The sequence below is a fragment of the Suncus etruscus genome, chromosome 7 (genome assembly GCF_024139225.1).
Source record: "Suncus etruscus isolate mSunEtr1 chromosome 7, mSunEtr1.pri.cur, whole genome shotgun sequence".
Classification (NCBI taxonomy): Eukaryota; Metazoa; Chordata; class Mammalia; order Eulipotyphla; family Soricidae; genus Suncus; species Suncus etruscus.
The window spans coordinates 25,337,840-25,356,255 of NC_064854.1; the positions used below are offsets into that span (position 1 = coordinate 25,337,840).

General features: G+C 37.0%; 1 protein-coding gene across 1 annotated transcript in view; it reads left to right on the forward strand.

Annotated features, from left to right (window-relative positions):
* The window catches only part of PLXDC2 (plexin domain containing 2), a 402,677-nt gene that overhangs the window by 296,949 nt on the left and 87,312 nt on the right, over positions 1–18,416 (forward strand). Inside the window, exons 8-9 of the mRNA XM_049777781.1 lie at positions 9,393–9,488; positions 13,620–13,701. Of these exons, the coding sequence (XP_049633738.1) occupies positions 9,393–9,488; positions 13,620–13,701 (178 nt within the window). The remainder of the gene's footprint in view (positions 1–9,392; positions 9,489–13,619; positions 13,702–18,416) is intronic.

Below are 18,416 nucleotides of genomic sequence, written 5' to 3' on the forward strand. Positions count from 1 at the left end.
TATCCTCAACCAGGATCTTATCAACACGTTATTTTCAGTTTATTGCAGTTGTGCTTGTGCTATGTTATACCTTCATGGTGTTATAACTCACAGATAATTAAGGAACAGCAGCATTTTCAGGAAAAAATGAAAAACATATTTTTAAAATACATTGAGGTTCAGTGAACTTTTTGTGAAAGTGACTATAACTTGCTTTCTATGTTGTTTCTTTTTAAGCTTATTGATAGGCAGCAGTTTTTGAAAGAAATTGGCCAAAAATATTTACAGACTAAAACATAACCCTGGCAAATAGGAAAATGATTACTTATTGGGTAGAATATATTAAGCTTTAATCTAAAAAATGAACTAAATAAAAGTGAATATTTTGACTACTATATAAAATTACACATTAGTGGGATTTTTTTTCTGCCCAAAGGAACAATTTTATGTAGATCATTTTTGCTAGATCAGGTCACCTGATGAAAAGGAAGGGATATTGTTCTTTGGGGTAGCCAGTCCTGGCAAGATCTGGAGGGTGATTCTCTCCCCAGAACAGAAGGGAGCCAGATTAATTTTTGTCTGTGATGAGAAAATAAAATACTTTTGGAGAGATGGTGGCAAGTAGTGAAGGGGAATGTCTCTTGGCATATATAGCTTATTTTAGGGTAAGTCAGTCCAGGAGTGATGAGCATCCTACTATCTCCTGCAGGGAGTTTCCTACTCAAGCTCACCTATATTTATATCCCTGAACTTTTCTGTTAGTGAATGGGCCCAGTTCTCCAGGCATGTCTGTGCACATTTTAGCCCTTCTCCTGTGGAGTTTGGCCAAGGGAAGGCAGTGGTGTTGGGGGTCAAGGTTGACATGGGTTTGATGATAGGTCTTCCAAATGATGGGCCACTTTGTCTAGGAGAGACCTCAGGCTTTGGTGGGAAATTTGCTGCAGCAAGCACTTTTTTAACAGACATGTTGATTCTTACAACGTAGGATGACAGTTGAAGTCAGGGGAGGTGCCAGTACCATGGTGCAGAGGAATAACTGTCTCTACTGGAAACTCTCATGGCTGAGTTGGGCTGTTGCTATCTGAGGAGACTGAAACTGTTGTAGCAGGGCTGTGCTAGATGTCATGGCATGTGAGCCTACTGAAACTCTTTATTTGTTTGGATAGAGGACCCAGATGAGGCCTGTAAAACCTTGATTTCCCACAGAGTAATTAGGGGTGCAGGGTTCTGAAGTAATTACGGAAGTCTTTTGAGGTGGAGCAGAAAAGCTCTGGATCTGGTATGGCCTCTGGTGTATGAAGAACTCTGTGGCCTGTGGTTCATGTACCTATGTTCAGGTGACCAAACATGCAACCTATATGGTTCATGGCCTTCTGGAAATTCTCAAATCCAAGATATCCTGCTAAAAGTTTGAGCAGTGAGAGATAGTGGTGGACCCAGCTTACTGGTTTCCACTGGCCCGGTGGTGGGCCCAACCTGAGTTTCTATCTTTAAGATTTCAATTTGGGGTGCCCTACCAGCCTCAGGAAGCAAGGTTTGAAACATGGTAGAGGATTGTTTGCTGGAAGGCCCAGCATTGCTGGTCATCCTGACCAGGAGAGTGTCATATTTCAGGACCTTCAAAGTTGTTGGGAGATGGCCTGGAAGCAATGATGACTGAACCTTGGCAAGATAAACAGGGCAATTGTATGTGTTGGGCCCTGGGCAAATAGTTGAGACCCTCTGCTCAGAGGCAGACAAGAAATTTTTTGGCTCAATATGCTTGATGGGGGATGGAGGACTCCTGTGGTCACTATCCCTGAATTTAGGTCACCAAATATGAGGCATAGATGGGCCATGTCCTCCTGGAAACTACCACAGTTAAGCTATGGAGTGGTGAATCCAGCTTACAGGACATCATGTTTCTGTTTACTTGCTTGGTGGCAGGCCAACCTTGGCATGGCAGTGGCATGTGGTTTATCATCCACTGATCCAGGGAATTTTGATGCAGATGATACAGATGTCTGGGCATTTGGCACCCATGATATGGTTAGAAGAACTCGAGGTGTTAGCTGAAGTGAGCTTGCCTACCAGGAGGAACCCTTAGGAGGCATCTGTTTGATGAAAGTTAGGACTGCTGGATCAATGGTGGGCTTAACATTCGTTTGTCTTTCTCATGGATCCTGCTTCCTAACTCCATGCTCAGAACTCCAAAAGTCTGGCACAAAAGGTCCAGTGCCTCTTGTGTGCTCACAAGTAAAGGTATTTTAGTGTTGGAGACCTGAGAGCTGTTCTAGGTCACCCACCTTATCAGTGACACATGAACAGGACTTTGGGCAGGTGTGGTTCTCTCCAAATTGCTCTGGTTGAATCATTGGCATAGGTCTGAGACTGACATCTGGAACTTCTCAACACTGATATGGGTTTTCATTAAATGTTTCATTACTAACTCTACTGGGTTGATGAGTTGCTAGTTGATGGGTCAAGGATTCTAAACCCTGTGACACTTCCAGCATTAATGGTGTTGTGTGCTGGTGTGTTGGTGTTGGTGTTGACTGGACCGGGTGCCATGCCAGTCCCATCCCCAGAATCTTTGCTGTTGAGGTAGCAGTATTTTGTTGGTAGCTGGCACATTGGCAAAGGGTGGAGGTGACGCAGGGGTCCTCAAACTTTTTAAACAGGGGGCCAGTTCACTGTCCCTCAGACCATTGGAGGATCTGACTATAGTAAAAACAAAACTTATAAACGAATTCTTATGCACACTGCATATATCTTATTTTGCAATGAAGAAACAAAACAGATACAAATACAATATGTGGCCCACGGGCCATAGTTTGAGGACCACTGGTAGGGTGATGAACTGTGATTGGAAGGTCCCAAGGTGCTGGCTAAGTTTAGCTGAACTCTAGAGGAAAAGTGTCCCACAACTGGAGCTGATTCCTGGGTGGATTTTATTTTGGTTCCGGTAGTGCTTATATTTCTCAAGCCAGTTCCTCCTCTATGTACAACCCCTACTCCCATAATAGGTGAGGTGGTTTTAGATGAATTGTGAAATTTCAATTTAGGAGGCTGTAGGTATTTTTTTCCTGAATGTGAGTGAGTAGTTTGGAAGAGGTATCTGCACTGCCTGAGCAGGAGGATTTAAACTAAACCAGGATGCTGAGGAAGACCCCCAAAATGGGAACCTGTAAATTTGTTGGGAGTATCAATAGGCAAGATCAACCTCATCTGATGAAGGAAAGGGGCACCGGGGTTTTGATATGGGTAATAAATTGCCCTCAAAGAAACCCCAGAACTTGCAGTCTGTGGAGATGTTGTCTTCTATTAGTCTCCGATCTTTTCGTACAGGTGGACTGGAGGAAGAGAGGCAAGGACTGGATCACTTCCCACTAGGGGGGCCTAGAGGACCAAACCCCCTGGTGGGGCCACTGCACTGGTACAGCAGAAGGTGGTTCAGAAAATGCTACTTGGCTAGACTAGGAAAAGTAGATAAATCAGAAATAGTGAAGCGAAGATAAAGAGAGACAACCAACAAAACGGAAATAGGTGGGGCTCAGACACACCCACTCAGCTGGTGCAGTGGACACTTGGCCTCTTCTTCTCCGTGAGTTTTGCTCAAAGGTGTCTTGGCAGGTAGGCCTGTTCTGCTAAAATATCTAAAACTCAATCCACCATAATATGATGACTGTGTTAGAAATTTTTATCTCCACCTTGGGAAAATAGAACATTCCTAAGAGTTACCAATTGGTGGCTTATTTAGGTAGATATGGTTCCTTATGGATTTTATGACATCTGGAACTTCTCAACACTGATATGGGTTTTCATTAAATGTTTCATTACTAACTCTACTGGGTTGATGGGTTGCTAGATGATGGGTCAAGGATCCTAACTCTTGTGACACTTCCAGCATTAATGGTGGTGTGTGCCTTGGCCGGACCAGGTGCCATGCCAGTTCCTATCCCCATATACTAACAAATTACAACATTTTGCCTTTTTGTTTTTATTTATTTATTTATTTATTTATTTATTTATTTATTTATTTATTTTATGGGAGAGGCATTTGAACTACACCCAGTGGTGCTCATGGTTAATTCTGGCTCTGTGATCAAGAAACACTCTTAGTGGACTCAAGGGACCAAGTAGATGACACTCAGTTCGCCAAGTGCTAGGCAAACTCCCTATCCATTGTATTATTGATCTCGTAAGATGTTTCTTCGTTAATTCTAACTCATTTCTTTATTCATTCATATATTTGTTTCTTTTTTATTAATATATTTACCTAGGCACCATGACTACAAACATGCTTGTAGTTGGGTTTCAGTTATAAAAAAAAAAAGTAAGCTATCTTCACCCTACATCTCCCTCTTCCCTTAACCTTGCCTGACCTTGAGAAAAGCATTCTATTTCTATCACTAACATTGTCATGATAGTTGATGGTGTAATTACTTCTCTAACTGTACTCACCAATCTTTATGGTAAGCTTCATATCATGGGCTTGTCCTTTCAAACCTCATCTAGTTTGCCTTGGGGTATTATTACTGTACTATCTTATTTTTATGAAATCCCATAGATGGGTGAGACTATTTTGTGTCTACCTCTCTCCCTCTGACTGACTTCATTCAGCATAATAGTTTCCATGTCCATCCGTGTATAGGAAAATTTTATGACTTTACTTTTCCTGAAAGCTGCATATTATTCCATTATGTGGAAGTATCAATTTCTTCGTTGGGTATCTTGTTTTTTTTTTGTTTGTTTTTTTGTTTGTTTTTTTTTTTGCAGATTCTGGCTATTGTAAATAAAGCTGCAATGAATATAGAGGGCATATAGAGGGCATTTTTTTGCATTGTGTTTTTGTGTTCCTAGGGTATATGTTCCTTGGAGTGGATCAAATGTGAGAACAATTTCCAGTTTTTAGGAATATCTATATTGTTTTCCAGAAAGGCTGGACTAGATGGCATTCCCACCAGCAGTCAGTACCTTGTCTATCTTAGCTGTTAACCCATTATCTTATGAATATTGGGTGAAGAATTTCTCCCATTTTGTGGATGACCTTTGTATTCTAGTCACTATTTCCTTTGAGGTGCAGAAGCTTCTCAGCTTAATATAGTCCCATCTGTTTAGCTCCACTTTTACTTGTTTGGACAGTTTGTTTCCTCCTTGATAATGCCTTGAGTCTCAATGTCATAGAGTGTTTTACCTACATGTTCTTCTATATATCTTAATGGTTTGGTGGAAGGGCACATCAATTATAATTATTTGGCAACTGTAGTAAAATTTTGCCACACTATATAAAAGAATCTTGGAAAAATTTGAAGGTACTTTTTATTCAACATATTTTATATCACCCAATTAAATTTCTTTGAGAAGAACTGAACCTTGCCTGTCATTTTCAGAGTTCTCATTCATTAAAGGACAGATGAGTCTACAAATCTTTCAGTAAATCTTCTTTTCTTAATTAGAAAACCCTTAAAATTATTCATTTTATAGAAGATGAAATCGCTATACCTTATAGCACAGCTTCATTAGGTAGATTTTCAAGTGTATACTAACTCACCCAAGTTCCAATGAAATGAAAGGTAAATAGAAATTACAATAATTCACCATAAAATATTCTTTCACAAACCTCTTCCACTTTAAAAGAAAGTATTATATAAAATGACATTTCTAATGTGCCATTTTAGCTAATCCTAAATTGATGTTTTTAAATGAGCAAAAACTAGTGCCAAGATGATGATCCAGTGATAGATCAAATGCCTCGCATGTGGAAGGTTGGAGTTTGATCCTCAGTACCTCCATGTTGCTTCTGAGCTCTAGCAGAGTGGCTTGGTGTCCCATTATACCACAATTGCTGACTCACTGATTCATCAGACCAGCATCTCTTGACCCAGATGACAGGAGCAATTCAGACCCCCAAAGCGCGGCTGTACATGGCCCTTATGAAATGTAAAGTAAATTGAAAGTTAAAAAATATATTAATAATTTAGATACCTTATTAGTTGATTTTAAAAGAGTGAAGAGGATGCTCTACAATTTTTAGAAACAAAATTTTTCATTTAAATAGACCTGTACCTTGTAAGAAAGAGCTTGCCTGAATTTGGCAACAGTATATGTAAAGTAATATTTTATTTAATATTAATTTACATTAATATTGAAGAGGATTCGAACTATAGATGGAACTAGGAAAAAAATGTGAACTCCCAACTAGCTTATCCTGTTAAGGCATTACATTTTCTGTAGGAAACTTTTCATTGTTATACTGGTGTGTTTTCTTTCTTTCATATTTTTTGAAGCAAAAATATAATCACATTTCTTTTGGTGTATATCTATAGATACTTGAGGTTTACTTCTGGCTCTGTGATCAAGGATCACTCCTAGCAGAGCTTAGGGGGACATCTATAATGTCAGGGGTTGAACCAGGTTGTATGTGTGAAAGGCTCCAATCTTTTTTATTTTTAAGTCCTCATGCTAGGGAAGAATTTATAGTTGGGTAAACATTCTTTTTGCATTAAAAAGTACTCAGTGCATGCTGCCATATGAGAAGCTCAATCAAAACTAGGAAAATAAGTAAAAAAAAATCATCTGGGCCAATCATTCTTCATTGGCATCAGACAAATGAGGTAAATTTTAGCAAATCATTTATGTAACAATTGAGCTAATATATTAAAATAATCATGTGAATATTAGAGTTAGCAAGTTAAGAAGTTTTTCATATGTTCTGTATGTGAGCTTTAGCTTTTGAGAGACAAGTTAATTCATGGGTAATCAGGTCACAGGACATTCAGGGAATTCTGTTTTCCATAATTTGCATAGATATAGGTTAGGAAGAATTCTGCTATGTCCATTTGTTCATGTGTCCCTCATGCTAATTATTTTCTAATTCTCAATCATGCAAATTTCTGGCTATACTTTGAATTATATCACTTTAAAATTCTGATCATAAAACATTATAAATATGAGATTCTGTTCAGGATTTTTTAAAATTTCTAACATCTTACAGGCTAAGCATGATAGTTCAGTTTAGTTTCATAAAGTTGTAAACATAACATAGCTTTGTCATTATCACAGAGATTGAATTATTTAACATTACTTTGGCTGACTGTCTAAAAAAGACAGATGAGCTTAATATATTTCTGGACTCAAATAAAAGCTTATATTGGCAGGAGCTACCAGTAAATAACTCCTAATCACTTATTCTTGACAAGAATATCTCTAAAATAAAATGGAAAGGAGCATTTGGGAACTGTCATTAATTGGCAGGTCATCAAACAAGAATAATTTTTATTAATTTTTATTTTATTAAATTTGTATTCTCCCAATAGTTGGAGATATATGAGCAGATGATAAAACATACTAAAATAGGTTACTTTCTGTTTCTTTCTTTTACTCCTCTGTATGATCATTTTTACTCACTTTGGTTGGTAATTTGAGCTTTCCAAAGTATAATTTGAGATTAAAAATAGTATATTAAAACCTTTGTCGATTCACTTATACTAGAAAAAAATGTTAGTTATAATTATGGTGTTTTCATATTGATGGAGTTTGTTATGTTTGAAGTAAATAACTTCAAATCCACAATTTACTCTTATCTCCTGCCTTTCATTTTCTGGATTATATATTCTGAGGGATTAGCAAAAATGGGTAAATTAAGAGTTGAGGAAGGTGGGTATATGAAAAACAGTGAAGACATAAATAGATGTCAAATTTTCCTTCCAATCTCCAACCTTCTGAGTATACTGAAATCTAAAATTCCTAACCCCTTACACTAAAAGGAAGATAACTATTTTCTAGGGGACTCAGTCCTGCTTTCCTTTGAGAGATTATTGTTGGAAGTAAAGACTTTTTTTCTTTTTGCTTGTTTGAATTTTTGCCCCCCATTTTTCCTTCTTTCTTTTCTTTTCTTTTCTTTTTTTATACCTTCAAACAGAACCACATAACCACATAATTTCTGCCTCACAAATTGAGGGAGCAATAATGGAGGGCACCAAGACCAAACAGGCCTATGAACATTGAGTAGAAATAAAAAATGTCACTATGTATCTAAAATACTACTGTAAATGATTTGTAATCCACTTTGGTCAAAAAAAAATGATTAATAAAAATTTGCCTTTTTCTAATGTAAGATATGAGACAGATTCCTAGACACTTCCATACAGAATTTTCATGTGATTTCATTGAATTTAGATGAATCAGACTGTGGCCATTAGCTTGTACATTAGCATTGTATGCTCTGTGACTGCCATATTGAAAGCAGAACAAAATCATATCTGACATTTGCTAACTGTTTACACTGTGAAATAGATTGTTCTGAAAAGTTTGCTTTTGTCATCTTATTTTAAATCTCAGCACAGATCCATAATAGAGGTGTTATGATCTCTATTTTATAAAATAAGGAACTTACTACAGAAAGTAACAGAAAACCTCAAGGTCACACAGAAACCAATTAACATATGAGATTTACACCAGAGAGATTTTTTAAGAACACTCTGACATATGGTCTCCCAACACTAGACATTATAATATTTCTTAAATAATTTATAATTCCCTAAATATTTCTGATATATAGTATAGTCTTCTGGAATTAATTTCTGTCATAATAAATATAATTAGAGTTAAATAAAATACTGATAGCATAACTTTTACATTTACAGTTGCCAAAGTAAGACAAACTTGTTATTCTAAGACTCAATTCTATTCAAATACACATCTGTATTTCAAGCCTTGTTCTGTTATGAAATACATAGTCTTATATTTATCTGATGCTTAATTTCTAAATTTGTAGTCAAAGTCTTTATCTAAAGTCTCTATCTGGCCATGGACACTGATAAGTTTGCTTTTGAGTAACTATAAACTTCTGTGTGCACTGTAAGTGCTAATTATTCTTGAGATGATTTTCTGTATTTATTAACTGATCATACAGATTTTTCAGAATTATTTAGTTATGTATTCACTTTTATATTGGAGTGGAAATTCGATGGTTCTTATGGCTTACTCCTGATTTGGTACACAGGGATCAGTCCTGGTGGTAATTAGGGAACCTTTTAGGGTTCCATGGGTGGAACCTGTGTAAGAAGCATGCAAGAGAAGCCAAGATAAGCATATACCCTCTGTACTAACACAGCAGCCCTACTTTCACTTTCGTTAAGAAAGTCTATACTACACATTTAAAACAATTAAACTTATTCTGGCAGAAACCAACGAGTGAGTTCAAATGAATATTTTCCTTCTTATTCCTAAAAGACTTAAGGGCACATGTTTTCCAGTATTTTTATATTTTCACTCCCCACAGGAACAGATTGTTTTAAGTATTAATTTTAATTTTTTCAGGTAAAAATTATGTCATTTTTATGTCATTTTATAGCATTGTTAAAATGCTATTGTTTAATAGGTGAAGAATTTATCCCCTTTCACTTTTTTTCTGATTTTTGTTTTAACAGATGTTCGAAGAAGAACTATTTATGAATATCATCGAGTAGAGCTACAAATGTCAAAAATAACCAACATTTCAGCAGTGGAAATGACCCCATTACCTAGTAAGTTACCACATAATCACTTATATAGAAAATAAATTATTTTTAATTTATATGAGCTAATAGGCTTTCTGCCACTATTTATGACAGTGCTTGACTTGCTTAGACACAATGATTCTGTGTACAGATATTGATGGGTTTTTTTTTTATTAAAAATTATTTAAAATAAAAAAAGAAAAGTCTTAAATAAAGTAATAAATATTTTAGATGACCATTTTATTTTTTAAGGTTATTAAATTCTTTTTTTTCTTTTTTTACATATTATTTAAACACCTTCATTACATACATGATTGTGTTTGGGTTTCAGTCACGTAAAGAACACCACCCATCACCAGTGCAACGTTCCCATCACCAATGTCCCAAATCTCCCTCCTCCCCACCCGACCCCCGCCTGTACTCTAGACAGGCTTTCCATTTCCCTCATACATTCTCATTATTAGGACAGTTCAAAATGTAGTTATTTCTCTAACTAAACTCATCACTCTTTGTGGTGAGCTTCCTGAGGTAAGCTGGAACTTCTAGCTCTTTTTTCTTTTGTGTCTGAAAATTATTATTGTAAAAATGTCTTTCATTTTTCTTAAAACCCATAGATGAGTGAGACCATTCTGAATCTTTCTCTCTCTATCTGACTTATTTCACTCAGCATAATAGATTCCGTGTACATCCATGTATAGGAAAATTTCATGACTTCATCTTTCCTGACAGCTGCATAATATTCCATTGTGTGTATGTACCACAGTTTCTTTAGCCATTTGTGTTAAAGGGCATCTTGATTGTTTCCAGAGTCTTGCTATGATAAATAGTGCTGCAATAAATATAGGTGTAAGGAAGAGGTTTTTGTATTGTATTTTTGTGTTCCTAGGGTATATTCCTAGGAGTGGTATAGCTGTGTCGTATGGGAGCTTGATTTCCAGTTTCTGGAGGAATCTCCATATCGCTTTGCATAAAGGTTGAATTAGATGGCATACCTACCAGCAGTGGATAAGAGTTCCTTTCTCTCCACATCCCCCCGAAACACTGTTTATTCTCATTCTTTGTGATGTGTGCCATTCTCTGTGGTGTGAGGTGGTACCTCATAGTTGTTTTGATTTGCATCTCCCTGATGATTAGTGATGTGGAGCAATTTTTCATGTGCCTTTTGGCCATTTTGTCGAAGTGTCTGTCCATTTCTTCTCCCCTTTTTTTGATGGGATTAGATGTTTTTTTCCTATAAATTTCTGTCAGTGCCTTGTATATTTTGGAGATTAGCCCCTTATCTGATGGGTATTGGGTGAATAGTTTCTCCCACTCAGTGGGTGGCTCTTGTATCCTGGGCACTATTTCCTTTGAGGTGCAGAAGCTTCTCAACTTAATATATTCCCATCTGTTAATCTCTGCTTTCACTTGCTTGGAGAGTGCAGTTTCCTCCTTGAAGATGCCTTTAGCCTCAATGTCCTGGAGAGTTTTGCCTATGTGTTGTTCTATATATCTTATGGTTTGGGGTCTGATATCGAGGTCTTTAATCCATTTGGATTTTACCTTCATACATGATGTTAGCTGGGGGTCTAAGTTCAATTTTTTGCAAGTGGCTATCCAGTTGTGCCAACACCACTTGTTGAAGAGGCTTTCTTTGCTCCATTTAGGATTTCTTGCTCCTTTATCAAAAATTAGGTGATTGTAAGTCTGGGGAACATTTTCTGAGTATTCAAGCCTATTCCACTGATCTGAGGGCCTGTCCTTATTCCAATATTATGCTGTTTTGATAACTATTGCTTTGTAGTAAAGTTTAAAGATGGGGAAAGTAATTCCTACCATAGTCTTTTTCCCAATGATTGCTTTAGCTATTCTAGGGTGTTTATTGTTCCAAACGAATTTCAAAAGTGCCTGATCCACTTCTTTGAAGAATGTCATGGGTATCTTTAGAGGGATAGCATTAAATCTGTATAATGCCTTGGGGAGTATTGCCATTTTGATTATGTTAATTCTGCCAATCCATGAGCAGGGTATGTGTTTCCATTTCCACGTGTCCTCTCTTATTTCTTGGAGCAGAGTTTTATAGTTTTCTTTGTATAGGTCCTTCACATTTTTAGTCAAGTTGATTCTAAGATACTTGAGTTTCTGTGGCACTATTGTGAATGGGGTTGTTTACTTAATGTCCATTTCTTCCTTATTACTATTGGTGTATAAAAAAGACATTAATTCTTGTGTGTTAATTTTGTAGCCTGTCACCTTCCTATATGAGTCTATTGTTTCTAGAAGCTTTTTCATAGAGTCTTTAGGGTTTTCTAAGTAGAGTATCATGTCATCTGCAAACAGTGAGAGCTTGACTTCTTCCTTCCCTATCTGGATTCCCTTGATATCTTTTTCTTGCCTAATTGCTATAGCAAGTACTTCCATTGCTATGTTGAATAGGAGTGGTGAGAGAGGACAGCCTTGTCTTGTGCCAGAATTTAGAGGGAAGTCTTTTAGTTTTTCTCCATTGAGGATAATATTTGCCACTGGCTTGTGGTAGATGGCCTTAACTATATTGAGAAAGGTTCCTTCCATTCCAATCTTGCTGAGAGTTTTGATCAAGATTGGGTGTTGGACCTTATCAAATGCTTTCTCTACATCTATTGATATGATCATGTGATTTTTATTTTTCTTGTTGTTGATGTTGTGTATTATGTTGATAGATTATGGGTGTTAAACCATCTGTGGGATTCGTCATTGTGACTAGGATGTGTCTTGATGTAGTTTTTCTGGGGTCTCTTTTGGTTGGTACTCTTTGAGCATGCAGGATTTGATCACATATATTCTTTAGCTCTGGAAGTTTCTCTTTAATGATGTTCTTGACCCTTGATTCTTCCTGGAAATTTTCTTCCTGGGTCTCTGGGACTCCAATGGTTCTTAAGTTGTTTCTGTTGAGCTTATCATAGACTTCTATTTTTATCTGTTCCCATTCTTTGACTAATTTTTCCATTGTCTGTTCATTTTCTTTAAGTTTTTTTTCCCAATCTCTCCCGCTGTATGGAATTGTTATTTATCTCATCTTCCACAGCACCAAGTCAATTCTCAGCTTCTGATACCCTGTCCCAGAGCTTATCCATTTTGTCATTCACTTTGTTTACTGAGTTTTTCAGGCCTGTTAGTTGACATGTTATTTCAGTTTGAAGTTTTGTGAATTCTGTCTTCATATTTTCTTGGTTCTTATTAGTGTTCTGTTCAACTCGATCCATGGTTTCTTTGAGTTCTTTGAGCATCTTCCATATTGCTTGTCTAAAGTCCTTATCTGAGAGGTTGATTAGTTGGTTGGTCATTATCTGGTCATCAGAATTGTCATCTTCATTCTCTATGTCTGATGCTGGCCTGTGTTGTTTCCCCATTGTCACACTTGTATTGTGGGTTTTTCTACGTGTTGTAGTGGTATCCATTGGCTAAATGATGTAGGCAGCCTCTCTCCTCTGTCTCCGCCCTTTCTGAATGGGTCGACTTGCCTCCAAGGGAGGGGAGTCCTCTGTGGATGAAGCCTCACACAGGATCAAATCTTAGGCCTGAGCACGCAGCAGAGAAGACAGTCTGGAGAGAAATGCTGGGCTTAAGTGATCCAGCACAGTTCTTATTGTGATTTTTTCTTATTATTACGATGGTGTTCTTTCCTTAGAAAGAGCGCATGGCCACGTAGCAAAGCAGAGCCAAAGTGCTCTGCTGGAGCCTCTTTTTGGCCCACTCCCAAGAGGTTCACGTGACAGGACAGTAGACAGACACACACAGGCAGCACTCACAATTTTTTTACAGTCAGACCCCACTGGGCAGGCGTAGTTTCATAGATTTTCCCAGCCTGACGTCATAAACAGGGGACCTGGCTTCTGCAAAGTACTGCTTATAGCCGGTTTTCACGTTATGGAGCAGTTCCTTGGTGTTCCTGCCCTAGAATTGGCCTCTGGGAGAGCAAGTTTTCTGGGGCCTCTTTTTCGACCCACTCTCAAGAGGTTCACGTGACAGGACAGTAGACAGACACACACAGGAAGCACTCACTATTTTTCACAGTCGGGCCCCACTGGGCAGGTGTAGTTTCGTGATGGGTTTCTTTTATCTGAATTGAGCAGTACTTCTACTTTGTTTCCTCCATAGGACTAACTGGTCATGATGAACCTAATTTCTCCTCTTTCCTAGCTTGCCTCCAGTTTAATGGCTGTGGCCCATGTGTAGCCTCTCAAATCGGCTTCAACTGCAGTTGGTGTAGTAAACTTCAAAGGTAAAAAAAATGGAAATTTTGTTTAATTAAAATGCATTTTGATGTATGGTTTCTGATTCCAGTGAATTTTAAATGTCAGGTAAATTAATTTGGTCTATGTAAATAATAGTTGATTTATAAAAAGACAAAAATTATCAAGAACCTTTGTAGTCAAATCATTGTCTATGATACATTAAAATATACTTTGATGGCTGAAATTTATGACTATAAACTGATAGGGTACATATTCTATAAGACTCATAGCATAAATATCTTCACTATAAAAGGGGGTCTTATGTATGCACTTTCTAAGAAACCTCCTAGGTGTCTCTCAGTGGTGGCTTCTTTGGGATTATTAGAGGTTATAGTCCAACAATTGAGAAACAAAGAAACTATAACTCACTCATTCTGTGCATGTCCAATGTTTCCAACACTGGGAATCAGAAGTTAATGCACTATCTAGTTGATATCTTTATGGATCTTACAGTCTGTTGGGATTGGCCCTTTCTCCTCTTCCAAATTTATGAAAAAACTGCCTCTTTGGGAGAAGGACTAAGTCTTTGAGTGATAGCAGAACTTTCTGTCTCCATCTTATCCTACAGCAAGATCTTTGGATAGAGACCTGTGCAGGAATACTTTCAGTTACTCAGCTATGTAGAACAAAACCAGATTGTTAATGTCATGCTGTAGGAGACATGTCTACATTACTAAACCTAGAGCAGTCACTACAGTAGCGTGATAGAGCAGTATAATTTATTATTAACCTCTGCTTTGTTCTCATTTGAATGAGTGGTTCTAATAGTTTGCCCTGCACAATGAGCCTGAAGTAGTGATAAACCTAGCCTGGTGATTTTTATTCTTAAAAGCAGTTTTTAACTGAGCTGCTGTAATTTGGAAGTGGAAGGAACTTCTAGATAACACTGGTCATCAATATTCATATTTTCTGATGCTTCATAAGAACAAAATATATATGTGACATTATCGAGTCATTAGATAATAACAAAAAGAATCAGACATTGAACATCAATATGTGTTTTAAGGAATACTGAAAATAGATATGAGAGAAATAGCCAAAAGAATTGAGTTGAAGTTCCATGGTTGGGGTTCAAAACTATTTCAGGCTCCAGTTCAATGGTCATTCATCTGAGAATTTCCCCTAAACTAATCTGTGTGAGCACCCATTGTTTCTCCATGCATTTGCGTTTAGTGTGGGGCTTGGGAAACTTAGTTGTCTGACCCATTTGCTAGGCACTAGGTTTAATAAAACTAAGTTTTACCTTATAGTTCTAGCACCTCCTAAGGTAACTGGTACTATATTCAAAAATAGTGGATAAATTAGTAAATGAATGATTGGTCTTCAAATGAATGAATCATTACTAGATTTGTCTGAGAACAATGAATTTCCCTGAATGAGGAACTTTCAGTGCTGAAGCTAAGGATTGAAAGGAAAACAAAGACCCTAACCTGACCCATCCTGGAGAGAGAGTGCTGCTGGCATAATTCTCAGTTCAGGTGATGTTAAGGTAAAAGAAGATTTGGGACACTTGTCTAAAAGCCTACTCTTTAGTTACCATATCATTGTGGTTTAAGAAAACATTAGTGGAAAATTATATTTGATGTTTCAAACAAGCCAGATTGGCAATCAGACTACATTTGCAACTGGAAATGACTTCAGTTAATACAGCCATTTTATAGAAACATTTTGTTGTGGCAGACATAGTGTCAACAAGTTTTGCAAGGCTTAGAGAAGTCAAATAATTTAATACTGGGGCTACAGTGGTGGCGCTATAGGTAGGGCATTTGCCTTGCAAGTGCTAGCCTAGGATAGATCACAGTTCAATCCCCTGGCAATCCTCTGACGTCCCATATGTACTCCCCAAGCCAAGATCTATTTCTGAGCACATAGCCAGGAGTAACCCCAAGCATCAATGGGTGTGGCCCCCCAAAAAACAAAAAATAATGTAGTTTAATACTATCTTCCCATACTTTAGTGATCAGTTTAGAATTAAATTATTCATCTTGGTAACTCTCTGGCCCATGATCTTGATGCCTCACTTTTTATAGCTGGATGCAAGGAATGAAACAAGGTTTTCTTCATTATTATATGAAACATAACTGCATATGACTACAAACTATTTTCATTGATGAGGCTGTGAAAAAAAAGTGTCATTGTGGGTTTCTTTGACATCGTTTTTTTTTTTTAAATTCATTAAAAAGAGTGCAAAATATGAGCAAGAGCAATAGTAAAGTAGGTAGTGTACTTTCTTTGCCTGCAGTCAATGCAGGTTTAATACCCAATACCACATATGATACCCTGAACTTTGCCAGAAGTGATCTCTGAGGATAGAGCCAAGAGGAAACCTGATTACTGCTGGATGTAACCCTAAACAAAAGAATCCAGAATAAAATAGAGAAAGATATAAGATTTTGCATGTTATTTATAATTTGTTTATATTAAAATGATTAGTAGAAAAAATAAAGATAGTAATGGGCCTGAGTGACATTACAGCAGTAGAACATTTGCCTGGCATGAAACCAACCTGAGTTCATCTCCTCTGCACCACAGGAGTAATTCCTGAGTGCAGAGCCAGAACAAGTTCAGGTGTGGCCCATTAAAAAAAAAAAAGAAAACAATAACCCATATGAGTAAGGAAGAGGTTAGTATTTATCAAATAAAACCTCTAAAAGTGCTGAGCATTTTCTGCATGTTACCTTGTGGTGTTTTGTTGAATACTAAACAGTGGTTGAAAATGTAGGATGTATTTTTAATTCTTTAGCAACTCGATTATATACATATCAAAACCTGCTCCATTAATTGGTTTAACTATGGCTCATTGCAGTTTTGTTCAGCTTAATTTCCCTAATGCATTTTCTTATTCTCTCCAGACCTGTGAACTTCAAAACTTTGCTTTTTTTTTTATACCTGGGAGCAATTCCCCAGTTTTTTGAGATTTTATTAACAAATTCAATAAACATGAGAAGTTTTATTCTAAGTATTACAAAAATTGCCTCATGGGTTTTTTTTCCATGTTTATATCTTTTGTCTTTGTGCTCTTTTATTCATGATGATCGTAAGTTGCTGATGATCATGGATCTCTTAAGTTGTGCTTAGTCTAAAATGAAAATACCTGGTCTGAGACAGTACAGTTTTAATGTGCATGGCTTGCTTAAAGTTGATCCCTATTTTATGTTCCCTGGAGACCCAGAGCCACTGCTAAGTTGATCTAGGTGACCTCTAGCATCACAGATCTTGAAGAACCCCTGCATTCTCTATTTGTCACTTTGTTTGACCCTAAACATAGTTGGCCAAGAATAGCCTAGGCCTTCTAAACCTCACTTGAAACTCCCAAAAATGAAATTATGTAGATCATTTTTTTCTCCTCAATTCCCTTTTTTGGGGTGCAATTGTGTATATGTTACAGGACCATATAATGAGATCTACAATCAGAAGTATTTACTTAGGTTACTCCTAACATTTAGATAGAATACTTAAGGTTTCTTCACTGCAAATAGAAAAAAACGTCAGTCCATTCTCAGCTATACCTTCTTTCTTCTTTTATTTGACCAAAATTATGTGTATCTTTGTGTTCAATCACTGTTCTAGCTGGTAGTTTTAGCAGTGAAGAAGCAAGGTTGAGGATTAATTCCTTCCTAGAACAAATAGATATTCAGGAAATATAATTAGAAACAGTGAATATAAGACAAAAGAAATAGAGGGTTATAAAAGGGAAAATAGAGAAAAATTGGTAAAAAATAACAAAAAAATGCTGTTTTAGTTCTAAGAAATCTCTTTTTGTTTTTGTTTTTTTGGTTTTTCGGGCCACACCCATTTGATGCTCAGGGGTTACTCCTGGCTAAGCACTCAGAAATTGCCTCTGGCTTGGGGGGACCATATGGGACACCTGGGGATCGAACCGCAGTTCTTTCTTGGCTAGCGCTTGCAAGGCAGACTCCTTACCTCTAGCGCCACCTCGCCAGCCTCAAGAAATCTCTTTTTAAGAGATCTTGATTTCATCAGCTATCATCATCCAAAATTATGTTATTTTTATTGGAAATATACTGGCTTTTAAAATGTTCATTCCTCATCCACTTAAAATATCTTAGAATTTCCTCCATAGATTAGGCACTAGTTTTTAAATAGTGATGGGCCTTTTCCTAAGCCATACCTCTGTGGAGCTTATAATTTAGATTGAAGGTAAATTGAAAAATAAATTAATATTTAGACAAAAAGTCAGATGGTGAATGATCTGTTGAGTTTAAATGAGCTAGTGGTAGTTGTGAACTGGAAAGTGAGGTTATACTATAGGAGAAAGGGACAATAACTTTGATCTGAGTAATAGAGAATAACTCCACCAAGGTAGACACAAAGAGCATATCAAAAGGCCTGGAGAGAACAGTGGTCCTGTTTAAGGATCAAGCATAAAATGGAAAGGAAAGGAAAAAGTGCAGTGGTGAGTGATTTCTAATGAATCTAGAAAAGTAGCAAATTATCAAGAAAAGGAAAGCTTTGTAAGCCAGCAAGAGTTTTAGCTTTATTCCCATTTAGGGGAATAGGAAGACATTTGGATTCGAGCAGAGAAATGATATGATTATTGTAAAATGATCATATAAAAATGTGAAAATACATGATGATGACTGTTCTCAGTGTTCCCATAGAAATGGTAATCGGGGTGTGTTGGTGAGGGAAGTAAAAAAAAGCAAAAGAAGGTACAGAATTGTGCAAGAGTTCTCTAAGG